We start from the raw sequence: 19,734 nt of genomic DNA, 5'->3' as shown, positions 1-19,734 counted from the left end.
TTTTATAGATATTATATTAAGTAACTTAATAGGAAGAGGACTATAGCACAGACTTCATGGATACTATAACTTAGGAATATAACAAGATAGCCCACACTTGGCAAAATATTACCCAAGATTCCCTAACAAAAGGCACATATGAATAGTTTCAACTTAAAGGGGGGGTAGACTATTATTGGAAAGGCTTTACAATCCATGGAATTGACTTTATCGTGGGTGTTGGGCTATAGAAAGTGAAGCCTTTTCCATTGAGAAACAAAGGTACTCTTTTGTAATGACAGCTTGAGGTCTTATGAAAACTGTTCAGTCTTTTCTCTAAGGAATCTTTCCAGTTTTAAAATAAAAAATAAAAGAAGTTGTCAGTTTTTATCAGCTAATGGTTCCTTTGTTTCCTGAAGGACAATGGAAATTGCTACTGTTAAGGACTAATCTTTGTACTCAGATTGCAAAATACATACCTAAAGAGAAAAGCTTCATATCTGGACTTCATAAGAAACTGTGCCAGGCAGAGATTTCTGTCATTGAGCTTGAACAAAATTGCAATTCACCACATAGATGTTTGTTCTTCTGAGATGACTAAAGATAAGAGCATCCTGTCTTCTCTGGACAACAGTGTATTCTTGACGTTTTAGATACAGTTTTGCAACTATTTTCACATCCACAGTTTTAATTTATCTTTATAGATTAATAAAGTTAAAAAGCAGGCAGAAAACCATGTTTTTAAAAATGTCTTGTTGGAAATAACAAGCAGTTTTTGTTTCTTGTTCAGTGTTATTTTATCTTTCTAAAATAATCTGGCCTCAGAAATCACCTTCCACGGATTGGCATATGCTAGGAGAAACTAGTAGCAGCCTATTAATACAATAATGCTCTTGACAGGATCTAATTTTTTTCTGTGTAAATGAAAAACAATAGTGTTGACGGATCTGCAAAAGAATGCCTTGTTCATCCTCACTAATGTGTTCATTTCATTTGATACCCCAGATCTTGAGATTACTATCTGTTTTACAGGTTTCATATGTAATGACTCAGTCTGATTTATTAAATACTAAATCAGGCTGTACATTTCTAAGTAATTATAATAGCCAACAGTAGAAGAAAATATAGGTAAGATTAAGGAAGGAGAATATAAGTATTATTGGATATATTGATGGGATATATTTAGATACATATATCAGAGTTGTGTCCAAATTGGGGACATCAGTTCTAGTATAATTCTAGAAAGTACAAATTTTGACTCATAAGAATTTAATGAAACCATAAAAATAGGCATTTACATACATAAAACATTTAACATATGCAGTTAGATTTTTCTTTGGTTTTCGTTCTGTAGTTATGATAGCTACTTTGCTATGTGCCATATACTTTAACGCTGAGAGATAGGAAATTTCAATAGAATAAAATTCAGTTTTCAATAATGACATTTTTTTTCCCTGGAGTGCTTTGTCTAAATTCCTTCTTTCCACCTGTGTATATGATACCCCCTCCTCTCACAAAATATAAACCTGTTAAGGCAGCTCTATGGCATAGGGTAGAATCACTCAACTTGCTGTCAGGAAGGTCTGAGTCTGAATTCTGCCTCAGATACCAGCTGAGTTTGTTGCCCTATACAAGTCACTCTCGGACTCAGTTTCTTCATCAGAAAAAATGGGGATAATAGCTATTTCAAAAAGTTGTTGTAAGGATCAAATAAAATGTAAAATGTTTTGTCAGTCTTAAAGCTGTATATACATTATTAGCTACTATCATGGGCATGAATCATTTTTTAAAAAATATTGTATCTCCAGCATCTAGAAGAATGTTTTGAACATAGTAGATGTTTAATCAGTGTTCTTAAAAGAATGTAAATTAGTATTTTAATAGATGTGCTACTGGTCTTCCTCTCTTCTTTTGCTTTCTAGTTTCCTCCTTCCTTCTTTTCTTTCCTTCCTTTGCTATTGAACTATCTAAATTTGAATCTGTTAACACAAAGTAATTGTGTTATGTGCATTATGCTCTCACATGTCAAAATTGCTAAAAATTTGCATGAAAAAGGAAATAAATGTAATGTAGGAGAAATGGTGCTGGAGTTGAAACCTTAAGACCTGGATTTGAATACTGCTTCTGCCCCCTTACTGTCTTTGTAACATTGGACAAGTAACTTTACTCCGTCTTTATTTCCTCATCTGTAAAATAAAGGTGTTGAATGTGATGACTTCTAAGATCCTTTTTGCCTCTTTAACCTGTGATCCATTACTAGCCTATGTAGATTTAATTGGAAATATCCTTTTTTAGCTAGACATACAAAGTTTCAAATTTTTCCCCACCCTCTGTTGTCTTCTATAAAATGGCAAGAGAATATCCCTGTAAGTTTAGCTTTGGCCTTTTATATGTAATTTTTATGAAATTAAGACAATATCTATCCATTTACATACTCAAGACTGTTTGCTTCTGTGGCAATGTACTTTCTCAAATTAAAAAAAAACAATTATATAGAATCCAGTTTACTTTATGGATTTTTGGAATTTCTTTTAAATTAAATTATAACCCTCTCCCATGTAGCCAAAGTTTTGCTTCCTGTTTGTTTTAATATCTAATATTTAACATTAATTACTGCCCTTGCTCCTTCTCCTGACTTTAAGAGAAGTATAGAATCTTAGAAAGTAATGACATGTAAGTTTGTGATGCTGAGAAAGCTGTTTGTGTGGGGCTGATTTACTCAAGAAAGATTTTTCCCCACTTCATATGCTGGCTTTAAAAAAAGGTCTTAACATGTGCTAAAAACATTTCCAAAATGCTCCATACATTTCATTGCAAAGCCCTGGTTGAATGGTAAGGATTCTTAATATGATGAGAGTTTGAATTCCTCTGAAGGTTAGGGTTCTTTGTAATTCTGGATTGTTTTTATATACTTTACCGTGGTCTTTAGATATTTCAAAATGTTATGGAAATTAGGTGGAGTTTTTTAGTCAGGTTGCCCGCTTCAGCTGCATAACCAATCTTTTCCCATTTTTTAAACAAATTCACGGTGTTTCAGTGGTCTCCCAAACACTGCGTGCCCACCGGCCCGCCCTCAATCCAAGAATTCTCTGATTGGTATGAGAGAATTCTGATTGGCATGATGTCACCGCCACTTACTTTGTTATTCCTCTGTGGCTTGAGCCTTTAAGTACCTCCCCCTGAAATAGTTCTGACTTACTCAGAAAGGACCAATGGTAAACGTGAAAAGATGACTAAAAAGTTAAGTCATGCTAAGTGATTGAGAAAGCTGAGAGGTCAGGCACCTACTAAGGAGAGCTTGGAAAGAATACTACTCCGCACGAAAGGGATAGTAGCAGATGTGGCTTAAAGAATCAGAAAGGGCGTTTCTTTAAGCTCACTGTTGGGAGGCTGCCTGCCGGTTCGCGCTGCTCGCTCTAAGAAGCCGGGAGAGAGCTGAAAGGCTTGTCTATCACGCTGGATGCTGCTTCGGTGCGTTTTCTGCCTGTGCTACAGCTGCCCTTCCAAAGGACGGTGAGACCAGGAGCAGCGTGTTAACTGCCCAATGTGGAGAAGTGCAGCATCCAAACTGGATGGCAATTATACTGTGCCTTAGAGGAAAAAACAAGACCACTTGTTTCTCAGCTCTGCAGTTGCCTTAGGTAGCCAAAGCCTTCTCCAGGAGAATACTGTGAATAAGGATCTTTTCGGAGAGTCCCTTATTTTAAAGGAATGTTTATCATCTTGTTGCACAGCAACTTTTTTTGCTTTAAAGTGCTGCTTTTACTGATCTGGATGCCCAGAAAAAACCTGCATTTTTCTTTTGAAATTATGAAAACGTCACGAAGAAACTGACCATGGAAAAGAAGAAAAATTGCCCTTTGAATCACAAGGTTATTTATAGCTACTGCCAAAAAAAGAGTAAATGACATTTTTATTTTTCTTACAACATTAGATTTAACTTATTTTTCCTGAAGATTTGTTCTGTGCCTTGATCTGAACTGTACACAGCTACTGTGCTTTTCTTTTAAGTGTGGGAACCATGTCTTATTTATAAAGGAGATGGAAGTTTTCAAGCCATTTAAATGGATTACAGTTAATCAGACCTCTACAGGAGCTAATCCACAGCCTGCTACGATGCTTGTTCGTTTGGAGGGTTAAGCCGGATCTCTCAGATGCAAATTTTGACCTAAAACAGAAATGGACTGGCTGTGGAATGTTCGCAGTATTTGAGCCACTCTTTGTTTATGTCAGTGAGTGTGTATGTGTGACTGTGTGTATGTGTGTGACTTGATTTTGGGGTGAGAATTTCTGTTTTTGATGCACTTTATATCCTAAAATAACTGTAAAGAAAAAATAAGCAGGTAATATGATAGTTGCATTTACACTGATGCACTGCTGATGACCTCAAACACCTCATAAATTATGACATGTATAATGTGCATACATGGGTGTGCTTTTGGTAAAGTAGTTCAATTGAGAAGTGCAATTTTAAAAACACTTCTGCTTTACCTTACTTCTCACTTTTGGGATTAAAAGCCACATTCTATATTTTAAATATCTCCAAAATGGGGAAGCCACTCAGCAGACCAGACTGTTTACGTCAGAATCCGCCATGTGTTGGGAAGGGTGAAGAGGAGGAAGATTTGAACATTGAGGACTGTTATGTCCCACAGAGGTCAATCTATGATACTGTCAGGCTGAATGAACAGATCGACTCTGGGTCTAAAGGGAGCCTGTCTTCCAGGCATTTTACAGACCGGACCTTACCCTACAGTCACAGAACACTGGATGTTGGTTCTTTGTGCTCTAATGGTGCCCCAACTTCTTCCAGTGCTTTTGAGCTTAGAGGTCGGGAAGCTAACAAGTTAGATGAAAAAATGATCTTCGATGGGCTCAAACTAAACAGTGATATTATCCGGACCACAGCATTACCCAAGGCAAAATCTCATACAGAAAAGAAAGAGAATAGGCGCTCCTGGAGAATGTTTGTCCCACCTAATTTTACAGATTATGCAAACAAAAGTGAAAACTCATTTGTCGATTCTGCTGACTTGTCAAGTATCACTAAAGCAAGCAAATGCAGATGGGGCACTAATTCTCTAACCTCTGAAGAGGATGACTCTGGTTTATGCAGCCCTCCAGCAGAGAGGGAAGAGAAACAGGACATTTTAAGTGGGACCCAGACTCGAATCAGAAGCATGTCCTCAGCTGAAGAGATCCATGTGGCAGAACAGTACAGACCCTTTATTTCTGTTAATTCTGCCAGTGAACAGAAAATCCCATTGCTTTCCTGTAGTAGTGACCGTATAGATGAAAGCCACAAATTGATTTTACATGCTGTTCCTCAACTAGAAACAACAGAATTAAGTGAGCCACAGAAATGTGAAAAACACCAGAGAAAGATCCAAGGTGAATACTGCCATGTACAGAGTGGTCTGAAAGAGAACACCATGAGGCAAGACATGCTGCTTCTGCCAAGGAATGAAGAGGGCAACCATGATTCTGACCATAGACAAGGGGAAAAGACATGTGAGGTTTGTGAATCAGGGGAGCCACAAATTATAAAACAGGATAGGGAATTTGTGAGTGAGTCTCCTCAGGCTTTAGATTCCCAGTTCACAGATGTGGTGATGAATAATGTGGATTGTGGCAGCACAACTTTATTAGAAAATATGTTACTCTATGATTTAGAAAAGTGTGATGTTACACCTCCAGAAGAATTTGAGCTGCAGCTTTCTGATCAGGATATGGAGTCAGATCACACAAAGTCTTCTCCAGAATCTACCCCTGTAAGAAATAATACAGTCTCTTGGAAAATAAGCACAAACTCGGAAACTTTGGAGTCAGCATGCAATGGCTTTCCATCAGTCGAGGTAATTGATTGAAATATGAAACTCAGAATTGTTGTCCCCAAACCCAAGAGAGTTTGTTGTGTTACCCCCATCAAAGTGTCACCTGTATCTATGATAAATAACCATCAAATCCCGCCTTTTGTTGGGGGTTGGGAGAGGTTTTTAAAAATAAGACATTGCAAGATGCTAGAAAACTGTGAAGTTGGTCATTTTAACAAATTAATGAGGGGCAATTTTTGACAATAGTGATTATTCCCAGCTGTTTAGGGCCCTGCTATTGATTGTCCAGATGGTGCCTGCTTTCCTTTTTTGAGGGCTTCCACTGTGAATTTATGTTCACATGGAGCTTTTACACAAATTGTGGCTACAGGCACTACCATTCAAGGGCAGTTATACTGAATTTATTCAGCTTAAATAGTCTGAGTCATAAATTTCTGTATTGTGGTGGTAGACAAGGTACAGTACAAAATTAAAGAATTGTTGCCTGTCACTGACTTTTTTCTCATAAGCTAAGCATCAGAAAGTGGATTTCTAAGCTTGGCTTTTACAAACAGCATCTCCTCAATTTTGAAGAGTGGTGAGTGAAGTTAGAAAGTAAAGAGTGCAGCTTTGTAATAAGTAGAGGTTGTTTGTGAAGTCTGTAATTTTTGTCCTCCTACTCAGATGGGAGTCTAGCTATTTTGGTATTTTTTACTAAGCTGTTCTGGTAAACTTTGCCTCAGAGATCCTTTTAATTTATTTTAAGCTTCTCTTTGTGAAGTTTTTGGGTTAGATTGGAGAAAGAAACCTTGTCATCTTTGGTATCATGTTACCACAGAACGATAAGGAATCTGGACAATATTAGGAGAGTTCTGGGTAGTACTGTGAAATGATGGTCCTGAAGCAGTGCCAGGTGCTTTTCCTAGTAGGGTAGGAGAGGAGGGAGGAAACTGCTAGCTAGCAACAGGAGAGTTTTAAGGACTTCTGTGAACTTTTTCTGCAAAGAATTTGCCACTTTTTGGTGGTAATTAAGCTCTCTTAGTATTTAGACTTTGCAGCATTTTCTCCTTTAATATTTGGTGTCACTTAAGGATAACTTCAGAAGAGGACAAAGACTCCAAAAGTTGTTCATTTCCTCAGCTAAATGTAACCTTAACATCTATTTCTTTAGAGCCAGGATCAGAGCTTTTCTCTCCTACAGAGAGCTCCCTAAGGGGAAAAAAAATAGAACTTTTCACTGATCATACACAGCTCTGGGGTCAAGAGTTTAGTAGTCTTTCCACTCTCCTTTGTTTTTGTGAATTCCTTACACTTAAATAGATCTATTACTAGAAGTTGTGATTTAAATAATATTTCAGCAAAAAAAAAATAGAATCATACTATCAAATTCTACCTTTCATTCTTTGCTCCAAGTTTCTACCAAATGCCTGGATTTTTTTATAACACTCTTTCCATGGTAGACTCCCTCTCTTCATCCTCTCTGCATGTTTTTCTTTGATTTAATGCAAGTGATTTTTATATTATTTTTATATAAAATTATTTATAGGTTATTATGAAGATTTCAAATTGAATTTGAAACATAGGGAGTGCAAGTCAGATTTGGTCCTAACCTCCTAAGATGATAATTTGTATCACTAATTTTATCCTCTCTATATTTTTCAAAGTTATTTACCATACTTCCAGGAATGTTTTGCCTCACTATTATACTAATATTTGCTGTGATAGTTCCTCTAATATTTCTTTGTATGGTCTGTGGAACAGAATAATCTGACATTTTTATATACTGTTTGTCATTATATAAATGTATTTCTCTCTGAAACCTAGGCTTGCCAAAGTCTATCTTAGCTTCTACTTCAAAGTCTTCTTTTTCTTAAGCAAACATATTCCTTTTGTTATCTTCTAAACCAGTGAATAATTTTTGCCGTCTATTTGGTTGTTTTTATTAAAGGCATTTTTGAAAATGCCTTTAATATCTATATGACTATCTAAATCCGCTAGATATTGACAGTTATATAACCTCTGTTTGCCTCAGCTTCCTCATCTGTAAAATGGGAAAAATTGTTGCGAGAATGATATTTGTAAAGCACTTTGCAAACTATGAAATAAATGTTAGCTATTATTAATATAAATATATCTAATGTACCATTTAGACTGAGAAAGAATTGGTAGCAATATACAAGGCACCATAAAAGTCTTAATGCAGTTTTAAACTTTAAAAAGCTTTTGGAATACATTATATATTAGTTTGTCTTCTCTCTCGTGTGCTATTTTCTGTCTCCTCCTGGCACCCCTCCTTCCCCTACCCCTCCCCCCTACCCCCGAGAGATAAGGGGAAATATAAAGTTCTATGGATCCAGGAGTAGTGGGGACATCTTGGTGGTAAAGAAAAGTGGTGGTAAAACTGGTGGTTGCCAGCATGCCTGGATGATTGGCTTACCCACTGATATTTTAGACCACAATTTCAGATAGAGAAATGAGTATAGGTTGAAGTAAATTGGCCAATCTACTGTAATTCACCTGTAGGTCAGTATCTTCGGGGTCTGTCTCTGTCTCTCTCAGTTTCTGTCTCCATCTCCCTCTTTGTCTCTCACTGTCTCTGTCTGTCTGTCTCTGTCTCTCTCTCACACATGTACACGTTTTGTTTTGTTTAGGATCATTCCAAACATTTGTACTTTTCTTTGTCTTTTTTTTTTTTTTGTCAGTATAGTGGAATTTGTTAGCCATGTGATGATAGGCAAGTCACTAAAACCTCTATTGAATTTCAGTTTACTCATTTGCAAAATGGGGAGATATCTGTCCTATCTAACTCACATGGTTGAATATGAGGCTCAAATGAATCAATGAATTGTAAAGCACTTTGCAAATGTATTTGGCTATCGGGGTAGCCACATGCTGAATTTTGTGACTGACCTCAGAATCTTCTCTGGCTCCTCTCCTTCAATTTGGACTCAATTTCTGTTGAAAGTCATTTTTGGCTATGATTGGGAAGTTGTATTTAACCAGTCTTAAATTTCATTTTTCTTCAGTTATTTCAGTTGTGTCTGATTCTTCATGACCTTGTTTGAGGGTTTTCCTTAGCAAAGATACTGGAGTAATTAGTCATTTCTTTTTCTGGATCATTTTACAGATGAAGAAACTGAGGCTGACAGGGTTAAGTGAATTGTCCAGCATCACCCTAGACGATGAATGTCTGAGGTTAGATTTGAACTCAGATCTTCCTGACTCCAGGCTCAGTGCTCTATCCATTGTGCTACCTAGCAATCCTTTTGTCAGAACTCTCCACTATGACTTGTCCATCTTGAATAACCCTATACTACATAGCTCATAGTTTCATTGAGCTACACAAGCCTTTCTGCCATGACAAAGCAGTGATTGGGGGAAGGGGGACATAACTGCAGGATTTTATTAGTGCTAATTTTTAAAAAGTCATTTTGGTGCCCCTTCTTCTTACCATTCAACTTTTGATCATTTTTTCCCACTGCACCATTCTATTTTTCCATCATTTAATTCTACTCATAGGATCATAGGTCTAGAAATTTTCACAAAGTCACACAGGTGGTGTCATCCAGTTCCTCTGAATCTTAACTGGTTATGCAATATCACATAACCTTCATTGTGGAAAACTTTCAATGCAAGACTAATGGGGTAGTAAAAAAGAAATAATGACTCTCCACTTCACATTGAGTGATACACACACACACACACACACACACACACACACACATTCTCTCTCTCTCTCTCTCTCATTTTCCCAAGTTGTTCTGGTAATATAATAAATAATCTTAGATTTAATCCAGCTTTCATGGCATTTAATTGGTTTTGTGTGAATGGGTTGTTATCTGCACACCATCCACATTGATGGGATCTTTTGAGAATTAATTTGACAATTGTAAGTGGTTTTTAGCACTTAAAAAAGGAAGAAAATGAATTTATGTGAATTGTAAGTGTACTGTTAATGTTGTACCTACAGGCTTTCCAGAAAGAGGAGATTGAACCTTTACAGGTTAAACTACAAGAGGTCAATTGGTTGGGTCAAGGCCTTATTCAGAGTGCTGCAAAAAGCACTAGTACCGAGAAGTTGGAGCATGATCTTGAAGATGTTAATGTATGGTGGAAGACCCTTAATAAGAAGGTAGTTTTATTATTTCTTTATTTAGATTCTTAATAACAAGATAATTTTTTCTTTACAGGAATTTTTGAAAAATCTTAATACCTTAGTTTTTGTAGAGAGGACAGTGTTCATTAGTGCATAGAGTGTTAGGAAAACCTGAGTCCAAATTTAACCTCTGATGTAAAGTGGCTTATAACTTTGGGCAAGTCATTTAACCTCTCTTGTTTGCAGACAACTCTGTAGGACTATAAATTTGAGAGCTTTGGACTCTACATAGGCAGAAGGAGTTCCCCCACCATTGAAATCATAGCTCCTTGATTTATTATCATATGGAATAGCCTAATGATTAGTTAATCCAAGTCCTCATAAGTTCTCAAACTGTACAACTTGTTTCTTTCTATTCCCAAGAAATCACCAAATTCAAACCTTATTTGACAAGCCCCAGGTGCTCCCAATATTATTCAGGAAATTATTCTCTTGAAATCCCTAAGATAATTTACACTGCTGTAATAACTATAAGAAGAAAACCCTAACAATAATAACAAAGCTTTCTGTACATGACATCTGTATGAAAAGAGCTAGCCACTCCACTGGAGAACAGACATGCCAAAAAATTTAATTCTAGGTGAAATTTTCTTCTGACAGCACATACCATCTACTTTTCATCTTCATCAGACCTTCCAGCCATTATAAATTTGGTCTAATTTTTCTCCCCATTATTTCTGTATGAAACGCACTGACTAGTTTTTAAAAACATAATTAGAATCTACTATAAGATTTTAAATATATTTAAATTTAAAATATATAAATTTTAACTAAAAATATACTTAGATTTAAAATTATAAATTTAAAATATATTTCCAATACATTTACGTTTAAAATATAAATACATTTCAAATATATTTACCTCTAAAATATAAATACATTTCACATATATTTACACTCAGAAATAAAATATATTTCAAATGTATATTTAAATTAAATATAAATATATTTCAAATACATTTACAATCAAAACACAGATTTAAACTTTAAAAAACCATTTTCAGTGAGCATTTCAGCTATAAAAGCAAATTAGCAGGGTTTTTTTTTCTCTTAGAGATAAAATGGGCCAGGAAAGAAAAAAGGCCAAGGACTAGTGGTATCTGGGTTGCTTGAGAACTCTATTGGTTATCTTTCTGAAGAAAGCACTATATTATTCAGTGTAAGATAATGCTGCTATATGGTAGTTTCCTTGGGACTTTTTGTTTACTTAGAAATCCATGTTTCCTTTACTTATGTTACTGTGTAGGAAATAACTAATCTTGTGATAATTAAGATGTGATATTGCTCACAATGTAACAAAATTCGGTTGTCTTCAGTGCCTCTGAATCTGAATGCTTGCTAAGTATAAAATTATTTAGAATTCCTGAGTTCATGATTTAAATATCTTATTTCTTTAAATCTTAATTTTGTTAAATATTTGATTATTGCAAATATATTAAATTATAAGATTTCATTTACTACCCTTGAAAACCATCATTTCATGATTTTGCATACTGAAATAGATAAATCTTCTAAATATCAACAAAAATCAGAGACAAAAAAAAAAACACACGAAAAGTGGTAGAAGATGAAAAGTTCTGTTATTTCCACAAAATAAATAAATAAATGATTGAACTTCTTGCCCTGCTTAGGTTGCTGAGCGAGCAGCTCAGCTTCAGGAAGCTCTACTCCACTGTGGGAGGTTCCAAGATGCCCTGGAATCCCTGCTTAGCTGGCTAGTTGATACTGAAGACCTTGTAGCCAATCAGAAACCTCCATCTGCTGAGTTCAAGGTGGTGAAGGCTCAGATACAAGAGCAAAAAGTAAGTAACCATTTTTAATTTCCTTTTTTCTTTTCTGTTTCAACAATGAGAGTAGATTTTGAAATGTGTATGCCACATATTGGTATTTGCATACTGTTTTCTGTGTGAGACCTTGAGTGTCCTGTCCCTAAATGTTACATTATATTTCTTTTGCCTCCCTTGATAGAATGAAAAGTCTTTGAGAGAGGGAGCTGTGGTTTGTGTCTTTGTATCCCTTGTTCATAGCACAATGCCAGGTGCATACATAATAGGTGATTCATAATTGCTTGTTGATAATTGATTGAATTGAAAAATACTACAAATGTTTAACCTAGAGAAGAAAAGAAAAAAAATAAAGGGGACCTGACTAGTATTTGAAGGGCTAGTAAGTGGAAAAGGAATTAGACTTATTTCTGTTTGGTCCCAGAGTGCAACATACGTTTATTAAGTATCTACTCTTTGCCAGACGCTATGGGATATGAGTACAAGGGAAATGACAAAAATAAAACGTAAATAAAGTTCCTTAAAGATTCTTTACTGGAAATAGCGTATACACAGGTAACTAAAAAGTAAACATATGCAGTAAGTGAGAAGTCATTTAGAAAGTGGGCACTAATAACCAAGCCAGGGTGGTGGAGGAGGTGGTGGAGGACAGGAACCCTCCCAAATCTATGATTCTGTAGTTTTTAGAATGTATCATAAAATTCCCAAAACAAAGTGGATTTTAATACATTTCTTTAATATTGAAGCAAATGTCGTGCAGCATTTTGGTGGGTTATGGGAAGATGAGCAATAATTGTATATCATATTTTCACAAGATCATGGCATATATGAATCTTTACAAGAAAAAATATTAATCTTGAGGGTACTAAGGATTTTAAAACTTTTGATTAAGTATTTTGTTGTGATTGTTGTCCTAAAATAGAGTTGAATTAGCTAGGCACATTCTCTAGAAACAGGATAATTGGTCCTTCAGGACTCCTCCACAATTCTTTTGCCTGGTGATATAGTACCCTCTATAGCATATATTACTATATGGGACCAGGGATTTAAATCACTTGATCTAAGCCCTTTCTGTGAAAAGAAGTTTTAATTAAAAAACACAGTATGTTTGGAATTCATCTTTTAGAGAGATAACACAACTAAATACTCTTAGTAGCAAAGATTAATGAAACAGTCATCTAGATATATTGGGATTCCTATTTCTGTTTAATTAAACCACTACCACTTAGTGTATTTATTTAAATTTGAGTTTACTACCAGACCTAATAAGGATTCACCTTAAAGGTCCCTTGCATGATAAAAATGATGTCAGGACTTAGGCATAGCACATAAAATCAGTTTACCTGATTCAGCTATGTAGCCTCTTCAACTTAACTAGTCCTTTCCCTTTAATCACAGCTGTCACTAGTTTCACCAGATAATTGCCTTTGATGCATTTTCCCTAGGAGCTACAAGGATTCCTTTACTACCTCATTTTGACCTCTTTTTATAAGGTGTCATTTTAAGGGACCTGCTTTCTTTTCTTCTTTTTTTGAGGAGGGGTAGTTAGGTAGTGCAATGGATAGAGCACTGGGTGTAAAGTCAAGAAGACTTGAATTCAGATATAGCCTTAGACAATTTACTGTTTGATCCTGAGAAAGTCACTTAACTTTGATTTATCTCAGTTTCCTCATCTATAAAATGAGGATAATAATTGCACCTACTTCCCAGGGTTTTTGTGAGCACCAAATGAGTTAATATTGGTAAAACATTTAGCATAATGCCTAGCACATAGTAACTGCTATGTAAATGTTAGCTATTATTATTATTAGTGGTGGTGGTGTGGTGGTAGTAGTGGTAATAGTAGAAGTTGTAGTAGTAGTAGTGGTAATAGTAGTAGAAGTCGTAGTAGTAGTAGTAGTAGCAGCAGCAGCAGCAGTAGCAGCAATGGTGGCCATAGTAGTAGGGCTACTAGAAGTTAGTGGGGAAGATACTATCACCCAGGGGATAGGGAAAATCTTTTTAGAGAAGGTGGCCTTTGAAATGAGTCTTGAAGGAAGGTAGGGATTCTAAGAAGAAGAGAAGAGAAAGCATTCCAGGTATGGGGAACAGTCAATGCAAAGGCATGGAAATGTGTGAGAGACAAGGTCACTATGGCTGGACCCAAGAGTGGGCAGATGAGGAGTAAGGTCTAAGTAGACTTAAGACTGGTAGGAACCAGTTAGAGATTATAAAAAGAGGAATGGCCATTGGCATTTGTTGATCTGGGACAAGAGCTCAAAAGATATACTAGGGCTGGTTATATAGATATGTGAGTCATCTGTGTAGAGATGACAATGAAACTCATGGAAACTGATCCAGGAGATCATCAAGTAAAAACGTGTAGAGAGGAAGAGAAATCCGGGGACACTCACACTATGGGTGAAGATTCCAACAAAAAGAGACCAGGACGGATGAGACAAGTAGGAGGAGAGCCAAGGAAACAAAACCTAGAGTTGAGAGCACACAGCAATAGGTGACCAGTTATATAAAATACGGATAGGCCAAGAAGGATGAGGACTGAGAAAAAGCCATCGTATTAGTTGTTCATTAGATAATTGGTAACTTTGGAGAGAGTAGTTTCCATTGAATGATGAAGTTGGAATTCTGATTGTGTGGGTTTTAGAAGAGAATGAGAGGAAAGGAGGTGAAGGCCCTGAATATGAACAGCTTTTATAAGGAATTTACAAGTTATGGGGTAATGAGTGGAAGGCATGGCAAGATCTTTTCAGTCCTTTTAAAGAGGGTTTTTTAAAAGGGTGGCAGAGTCTTGGATGTGTTTATGGGCAGCTAGGAAAGAGCCAACAGATAGTGATTGAAGGGTCATGCATGTACATGTGAGAGAGTGGATGATAATGGGGAAAGTCTCCTTAAGAAGATTAAGAGATTAAAGGTGTATATATAGAGGTTGGCCTTGACAAGGAAAAGAGGCATCTCTTGATCAAAGAGTGGAGTAAAGGAGGAGAAAGAGTGGGCGATGATGCCAGAGAGGTGTCAATAGAAGACAAAGGGAAAAGGGGGACTTCATGGTGAAAGGTTTTTGATGAAGAATATGAAGAGATCCTTAGTTAAGATGGTAGACGAGGGGAGGGAGAATTGTGAGAGCTGGAAGAGAGAAGGAAGTGTCTGGAATGACCACTGTAGTGAGTGGGATATAAAGACAATTATGAAAGAGTAGAAGTATTGCCTTACTGCAATAACAAATTTGCAGTGGACTGGTCAGTATGATTGTGTGACTCACTCCAGCTCTGTTCAACAGCACATGGATAGAGGGATCAAGGAGTAGAATGGTGAGGATAATTCTCATTTGGATTTTGGCAAGGTGTGATCTTGGAACAAGGAAGCCAAGATTAGAGGATAGAGTTGAACTAGTTCACCAAGGGATTGAAATTGGAAAGGAAAGAGAGTGTGTAGCCAGAGCAGTGGAGCCGGTGAAAGTTCTGAGAGGGTGGATGGATTGGAGGTTATGATGAAGATGAAAAATAGAGTTAGGGGAGAGATGGAATAATAAGAGGACAAAGGGAATTCAGAGTTCTCAAACATGGCAGTGGAAGACGTGTAGTTGGATGGGAAAAATTAAGGCCATGATGAAAGTGGGTAGGGGGCAGGAAGGAGAAAGAAAGTATGGGGAAGAGGGAGGGAGGAGAGATAGAATGTTCTAAAAGGAAGAGAGTTTTCTGAGTAATGGAAACAGAGAGTCCAGAAGTAGCAAGGAGTTTTCTGAATTGCCCACAGGGAGTAGTGCTTCAGAGGGTATGAGAAAAAGTCCAGCCAGTACTGGAAAAAATGTCAGGGAATGCCCTGTCATTTGGAAGGAGCCAGATCTAAGTTTGTGCTGGAAGATGGAAGAAATGAAAAAATAAGAGATTTAAAAGGAAGGAAAAATTGTCAATAGAGTGGTAGTTAGTTATAGATTAGGATGGATGTGTGCACCACTATTTTTTTTTAACAAGTTAAGAACTTATTGTTTTCTGAATACCACTTAGCACAGAATTTGAGTTTTGCTGAAGCTTAGCTCAGAAATCAGAGGATTTAGAAATAGCAGAGATTTAAATTAGTCCAGACTCCTAATTTTTATAAGTAAAAGAACTGGGTGACAATTTGTTAAATGACTTATTCAAGATCACACAGCTGATAAGTGGTAGAACTGAGATTTGAACAAAGAAACTATGACTGTAATCCCAGCACTTTCCCATGGTATCTGCCTGGTTTCTGGGCAGAGATAATGTTAAAAAGAACCAAGTATTTTTGTTTTTTAGCATCACATGCATAAAATAACAATTTTTGAGTATTTGGGACATTGCAGGTCTTTACCAGCCAGATTCTATATTTTTCCCATTTTCAAAAAATTCAGAAACCATATATAGAATCCTCTAGACTTTTTTAGAAGTCAAAAGTCAATGGAAAATAGTTTGGTGAAGTAATCTGTCAACATATAAGTCAACCATGAATTTTTATTCTTTTATCCACAATGTATTAAAAATATTAGGTTAGCCTTGAAAACAGCCCTCTTCTGTCTCTTTTCACTGTCCTCTGTAAAATATGATAAAAAATAGCAGAATCATTAGGGATCTAGTTTCCTTTTTTATCTCTGTTGTAGCGTAGTGTTGATAGTTGTTTCCTGATTATTTAGTTATTTAATTGCTTTGCTCCAAGCTTCTCCAGAGATTGTTGGATGACCGAAAGCCTACTATTGAAGGAATCAAGACAGAAGGGGAAAAAATCGCAGCAACAGCAGAACCAGCAGATAAAGTAAAGATTTTGAAACAACTGAGCCTCTTGGACAGTAGATGGGATGCATTGCTTAATAAGGCTGAAACAAGGTATTTTGAACTATTTTAGTATATTTGAGTTAATAGTAATATTAAAAGTAAAATTTATGCCATTTTTGGTTTATATTTTCATTTGGATACTTTTAAGTATTTTATAGATTTACCTTATTCTTTTTAGCAATCTGAGGAAATGAAGAATTGTATTTCTCTCCCTATTTTTCCATATTTCCTCATTATTTCAGGTAATGTTGAAGCTTCATAACCATCAGAAAAGATCTAGTCTTCTAAGCTGTAGAAATCCATCTCCTTTCCCCGGGGGCAATAAACTTTGGGAGGGGTGTCCACGAAGGTGAGAGATATTCCTGATCCCATGTTAGAATTTTGGGGAGATTACATGAGGCTTTCTCCAGAAGACTTTTTCTTTCTGTTCTTTAAAAAAGTCCTTTGGAAATGTCAAAGAATCCCTTCTCTTCCTCCATACTTAGGCAAAGTTATAGGACTTTGATCCTAGGATGAAAGCCACTTCTCTAACTTGGCCTATAGCTGGGGGTAGCTATGCTAGAGCTAAAAATCTCCAAGAATTTGTAGAGTGAGGGAATCTGTGTTGAGTGCCATTTTTCCTGAAATGAGAATGCCACAGTGATCCTCCACTGGTAGGTAGAAGGTTTGGAAGGTTGAGAAAAGGGCTGTTATATAATATCTCACATTTCTTTGGTGATTTACAAAATCCTTTCTTCACCAAATCCCTCTTATCTACATAAAATAGATGGTCTTATTATCTCCATTTTTCATATGAGGAAAGTGAAGCCCAGAGTGATGAAATAGCTAGCCCAAGGTCATATAACTGGAAAATATCAGAGTTAGGACCTTAGCCCAGAAATTTTTTTCCTTATCTAACATTTCCTCTCCATTCCAGACAAGGTCCTACTTTAGTCATAGAGGCAACCACAGGCAATCAGAAAATAGTCCTATTTAGATGAAGCCATTTGGACTACTCTTGGAGGGAGAGGGGAAAAGTGATTGCATTAGTGAAAATTGGAAACACCCTTTAAACTTCTAACTTCCCTTTTAGCCCTGTCTGCTCACCACCCCCCACTTCAAATCTGTATATTTGTCAACCTTATTTCTAGGAATATGAGTGGAAAGCCATGGCTGATCTTGAATTGTGTGATGTGAATGTTAGGGTAGGTAGGAGAACTATGGAAAGATGTGGCACTTAGATACAACTGAAAGTATCGTATATCCCCTTAGTTCTTCTGGGTCTTGTGCACATTACTTGGCATTTCCATTATATGCTTTTACTTGCCTTTGTGACGCTTTCCTCATGCTCATACAACAGAAAAATACATAGGTGCTCTTTATAGGATACTAATCCTTTGTCCTGTAATTCAGCAGATTTGTGATTTCATTATATGAATACTGCTATTATTTATTGACCTAGATAACAGACCATTCAGGCCTACCCATCCCGTATGATTCTTATGTATGTCATTCTATAAAATCTTTCCCAGGGGCTGTACTCAATATGCTTGGGGCATCTTCCTGCAGGTTGTCTTGACATTATACAACTAGCAGTGTGTGTGGGTAGCCTATCCCTTTCTCTCTTTGTATGACTTGATTCACATCTTTTCTTTCTGGGTATACATTTATTTCTCTGATGATAATCTCCAATGTACATTTTTCACCAGGCAATCAGATAGCATTAGCAAGTCCCAACTATGTATTTCATAAAAGTGAAAATTTGTGAGTCACTCAGTGAATCTCCAGTTTCTGACAGTTATTTCTAAGTCGTGTTATAGATCTTTTTGGTTTTTTATTTGCATTAACCCAGTATGTATCAAACTTTTAGATGCCTATTAACAAACGTATGAAATTATAAACTAATCAGCTTTTATAAATATAAATGCAAACTATCTGGGAACTGAAGTTACATTTTCAATTTTATATGTGCAAAAATGAGGGAATATGGAGAAGCAAACCCAAAATGCAGATCCTGGCAGAAGTTCTGTTTCTGCCATTTTACAGAGAAATGCATTTCTTTAGTACTAGCAAAACAAATTGTTTTCAGTTGTACATTTCTTAGATGATATATTTGAAACAAAAAAATTAATTAGATTTTTCTAACCTCCTGTTCTCCAAATGTCACTTGCCAGTATTTCATAGTTGCCTTTGATCTATTAGAGAGGTAGTCTCTGATCTTTTATAATTTTCTGAGATTACAAGAGGATAGAAATACTTGAGGATTTCTAGGTAGAAATACTCAAGAGGATGTGAACTAAGCCACTGAGATGAATTTCTGTCTATGCTCAATAGGTCAGTAAAATTATTTGCCTTTGCTAAAACTTTAGGTACAGTGGGACAGTTTTTAATTGAAATGGATGTATTCTGCAACAGCAACTACATCTACAACATAACATCAAGCTGAATTTATAAGTATAAACAAAAGAATACTTTAATGATCATAAGAATTTAAATTATAAAAATGGTTGTCTTCAGTGTTAGCTTTTTTTAATTGGGAAAATTATCTAAAATTGAGCTCACTGATGGTTTGATTAATTGCATTTTTATTTTAGGTTCTTGTGAATTTCTGTACGATACTTATAACAAGATTCATTCAGGGTGGGCAGACCTGAACGGACTATCTTACTTGGCTTATATTTGGATTGGCTTATACTGAGTTTTCCTAACTAAAAATTTACATTGAACATGACTTTAACCTTGTTTGGCATTTTTGTAGGAATCGTCAGTTGGAAGGGATCTCTGTGGTGGCCCAACAGTTTCACGAAACATTGGAACCATTGACGGAATGGCTCACAACCACTGAAAAGAAACTTACAAATTGGGAACCCATAGGAACCCAAGCTTCTAAGCTTGAGGAACAGATTGCTCAGCACAAAGTAAGAAAGAAGCCACACAGTAGAAGGAATAAGTTTTCAACTTACTTTCTGATTTTATGATACTAAGGAATCCCATAAATTTGATTGATGTACCATTGATCTATGCCATTATTTGCCGAGTCTTGTTCTTTCTACCTTAGTGTCCTCTAGAATGTTAAAATCTTTCTCTTTGCCTCTGCTCATGTGACCACAGCTCTTATTGAGCTTTTCATTATCACTAGCTTGGACCACTGCAGTAGACAAGTACTTGGGTCTCTGTCTTTCCCCAGTCTGATTCATCCTCTGCACAACTGCCAAAAGAATCTTCCTAAAGCA

The 19,734-nt window shown here is 36.3% G+C and overlaps 1 protein-coding gene across 27 annotated transcripts in view; it reads left to right on the top strand.

Annotated features, from left to right (window-relative positions):
- Positions 1-19,734, top strand: part of DST (dystonin) — a 608,843-nt gene that overhangs the window by 501,145 nt on the left and 87,964 nt on the right. For all 27 annotated transcript variants that reach the window (XM_072642521.1, XM_072642508.1, XM_072642527.1 and 24 more), the window contains 4 exons: positions 9,763-9,924; positions 11,580-11,750; positions 16,407-16,573; positions 19,260-19,419. In XM_072642521.1, coding sequence (XP_072498622.1) covers positions 9,763-9,924; positions 11,580-11,750; positions 16,407-16,573; positions 19,260-19,419 — 660 coding nt within the window. The remainder of the gene's footprint in view (positions 1-9,762; positions 9,925-11,579; positions 11,751-16,406; positions 16,574-19,259; positions 19,420-19,734) is intronic.

The sequence above is a fragment of the Notamacropus eugenii genome, chromosome 2, assembly GCF_028372415.1.
Source record: "Notamacropus eugenii isolate mMacEug1 chromosome 2, mMacEug1.pri_v2, whole genome shotgun sequence".
Taxonomy (NCBI): domain Eukaryota; kingdom Metazoa; phylum Chordata; class Mammalia; order Diprotodontia; family Macropodidae; genus Notamacropus; species Notamacropus eugenii.
This window is presented reverse-complemented; position numbering and strand designations above follow the sequence as displayed.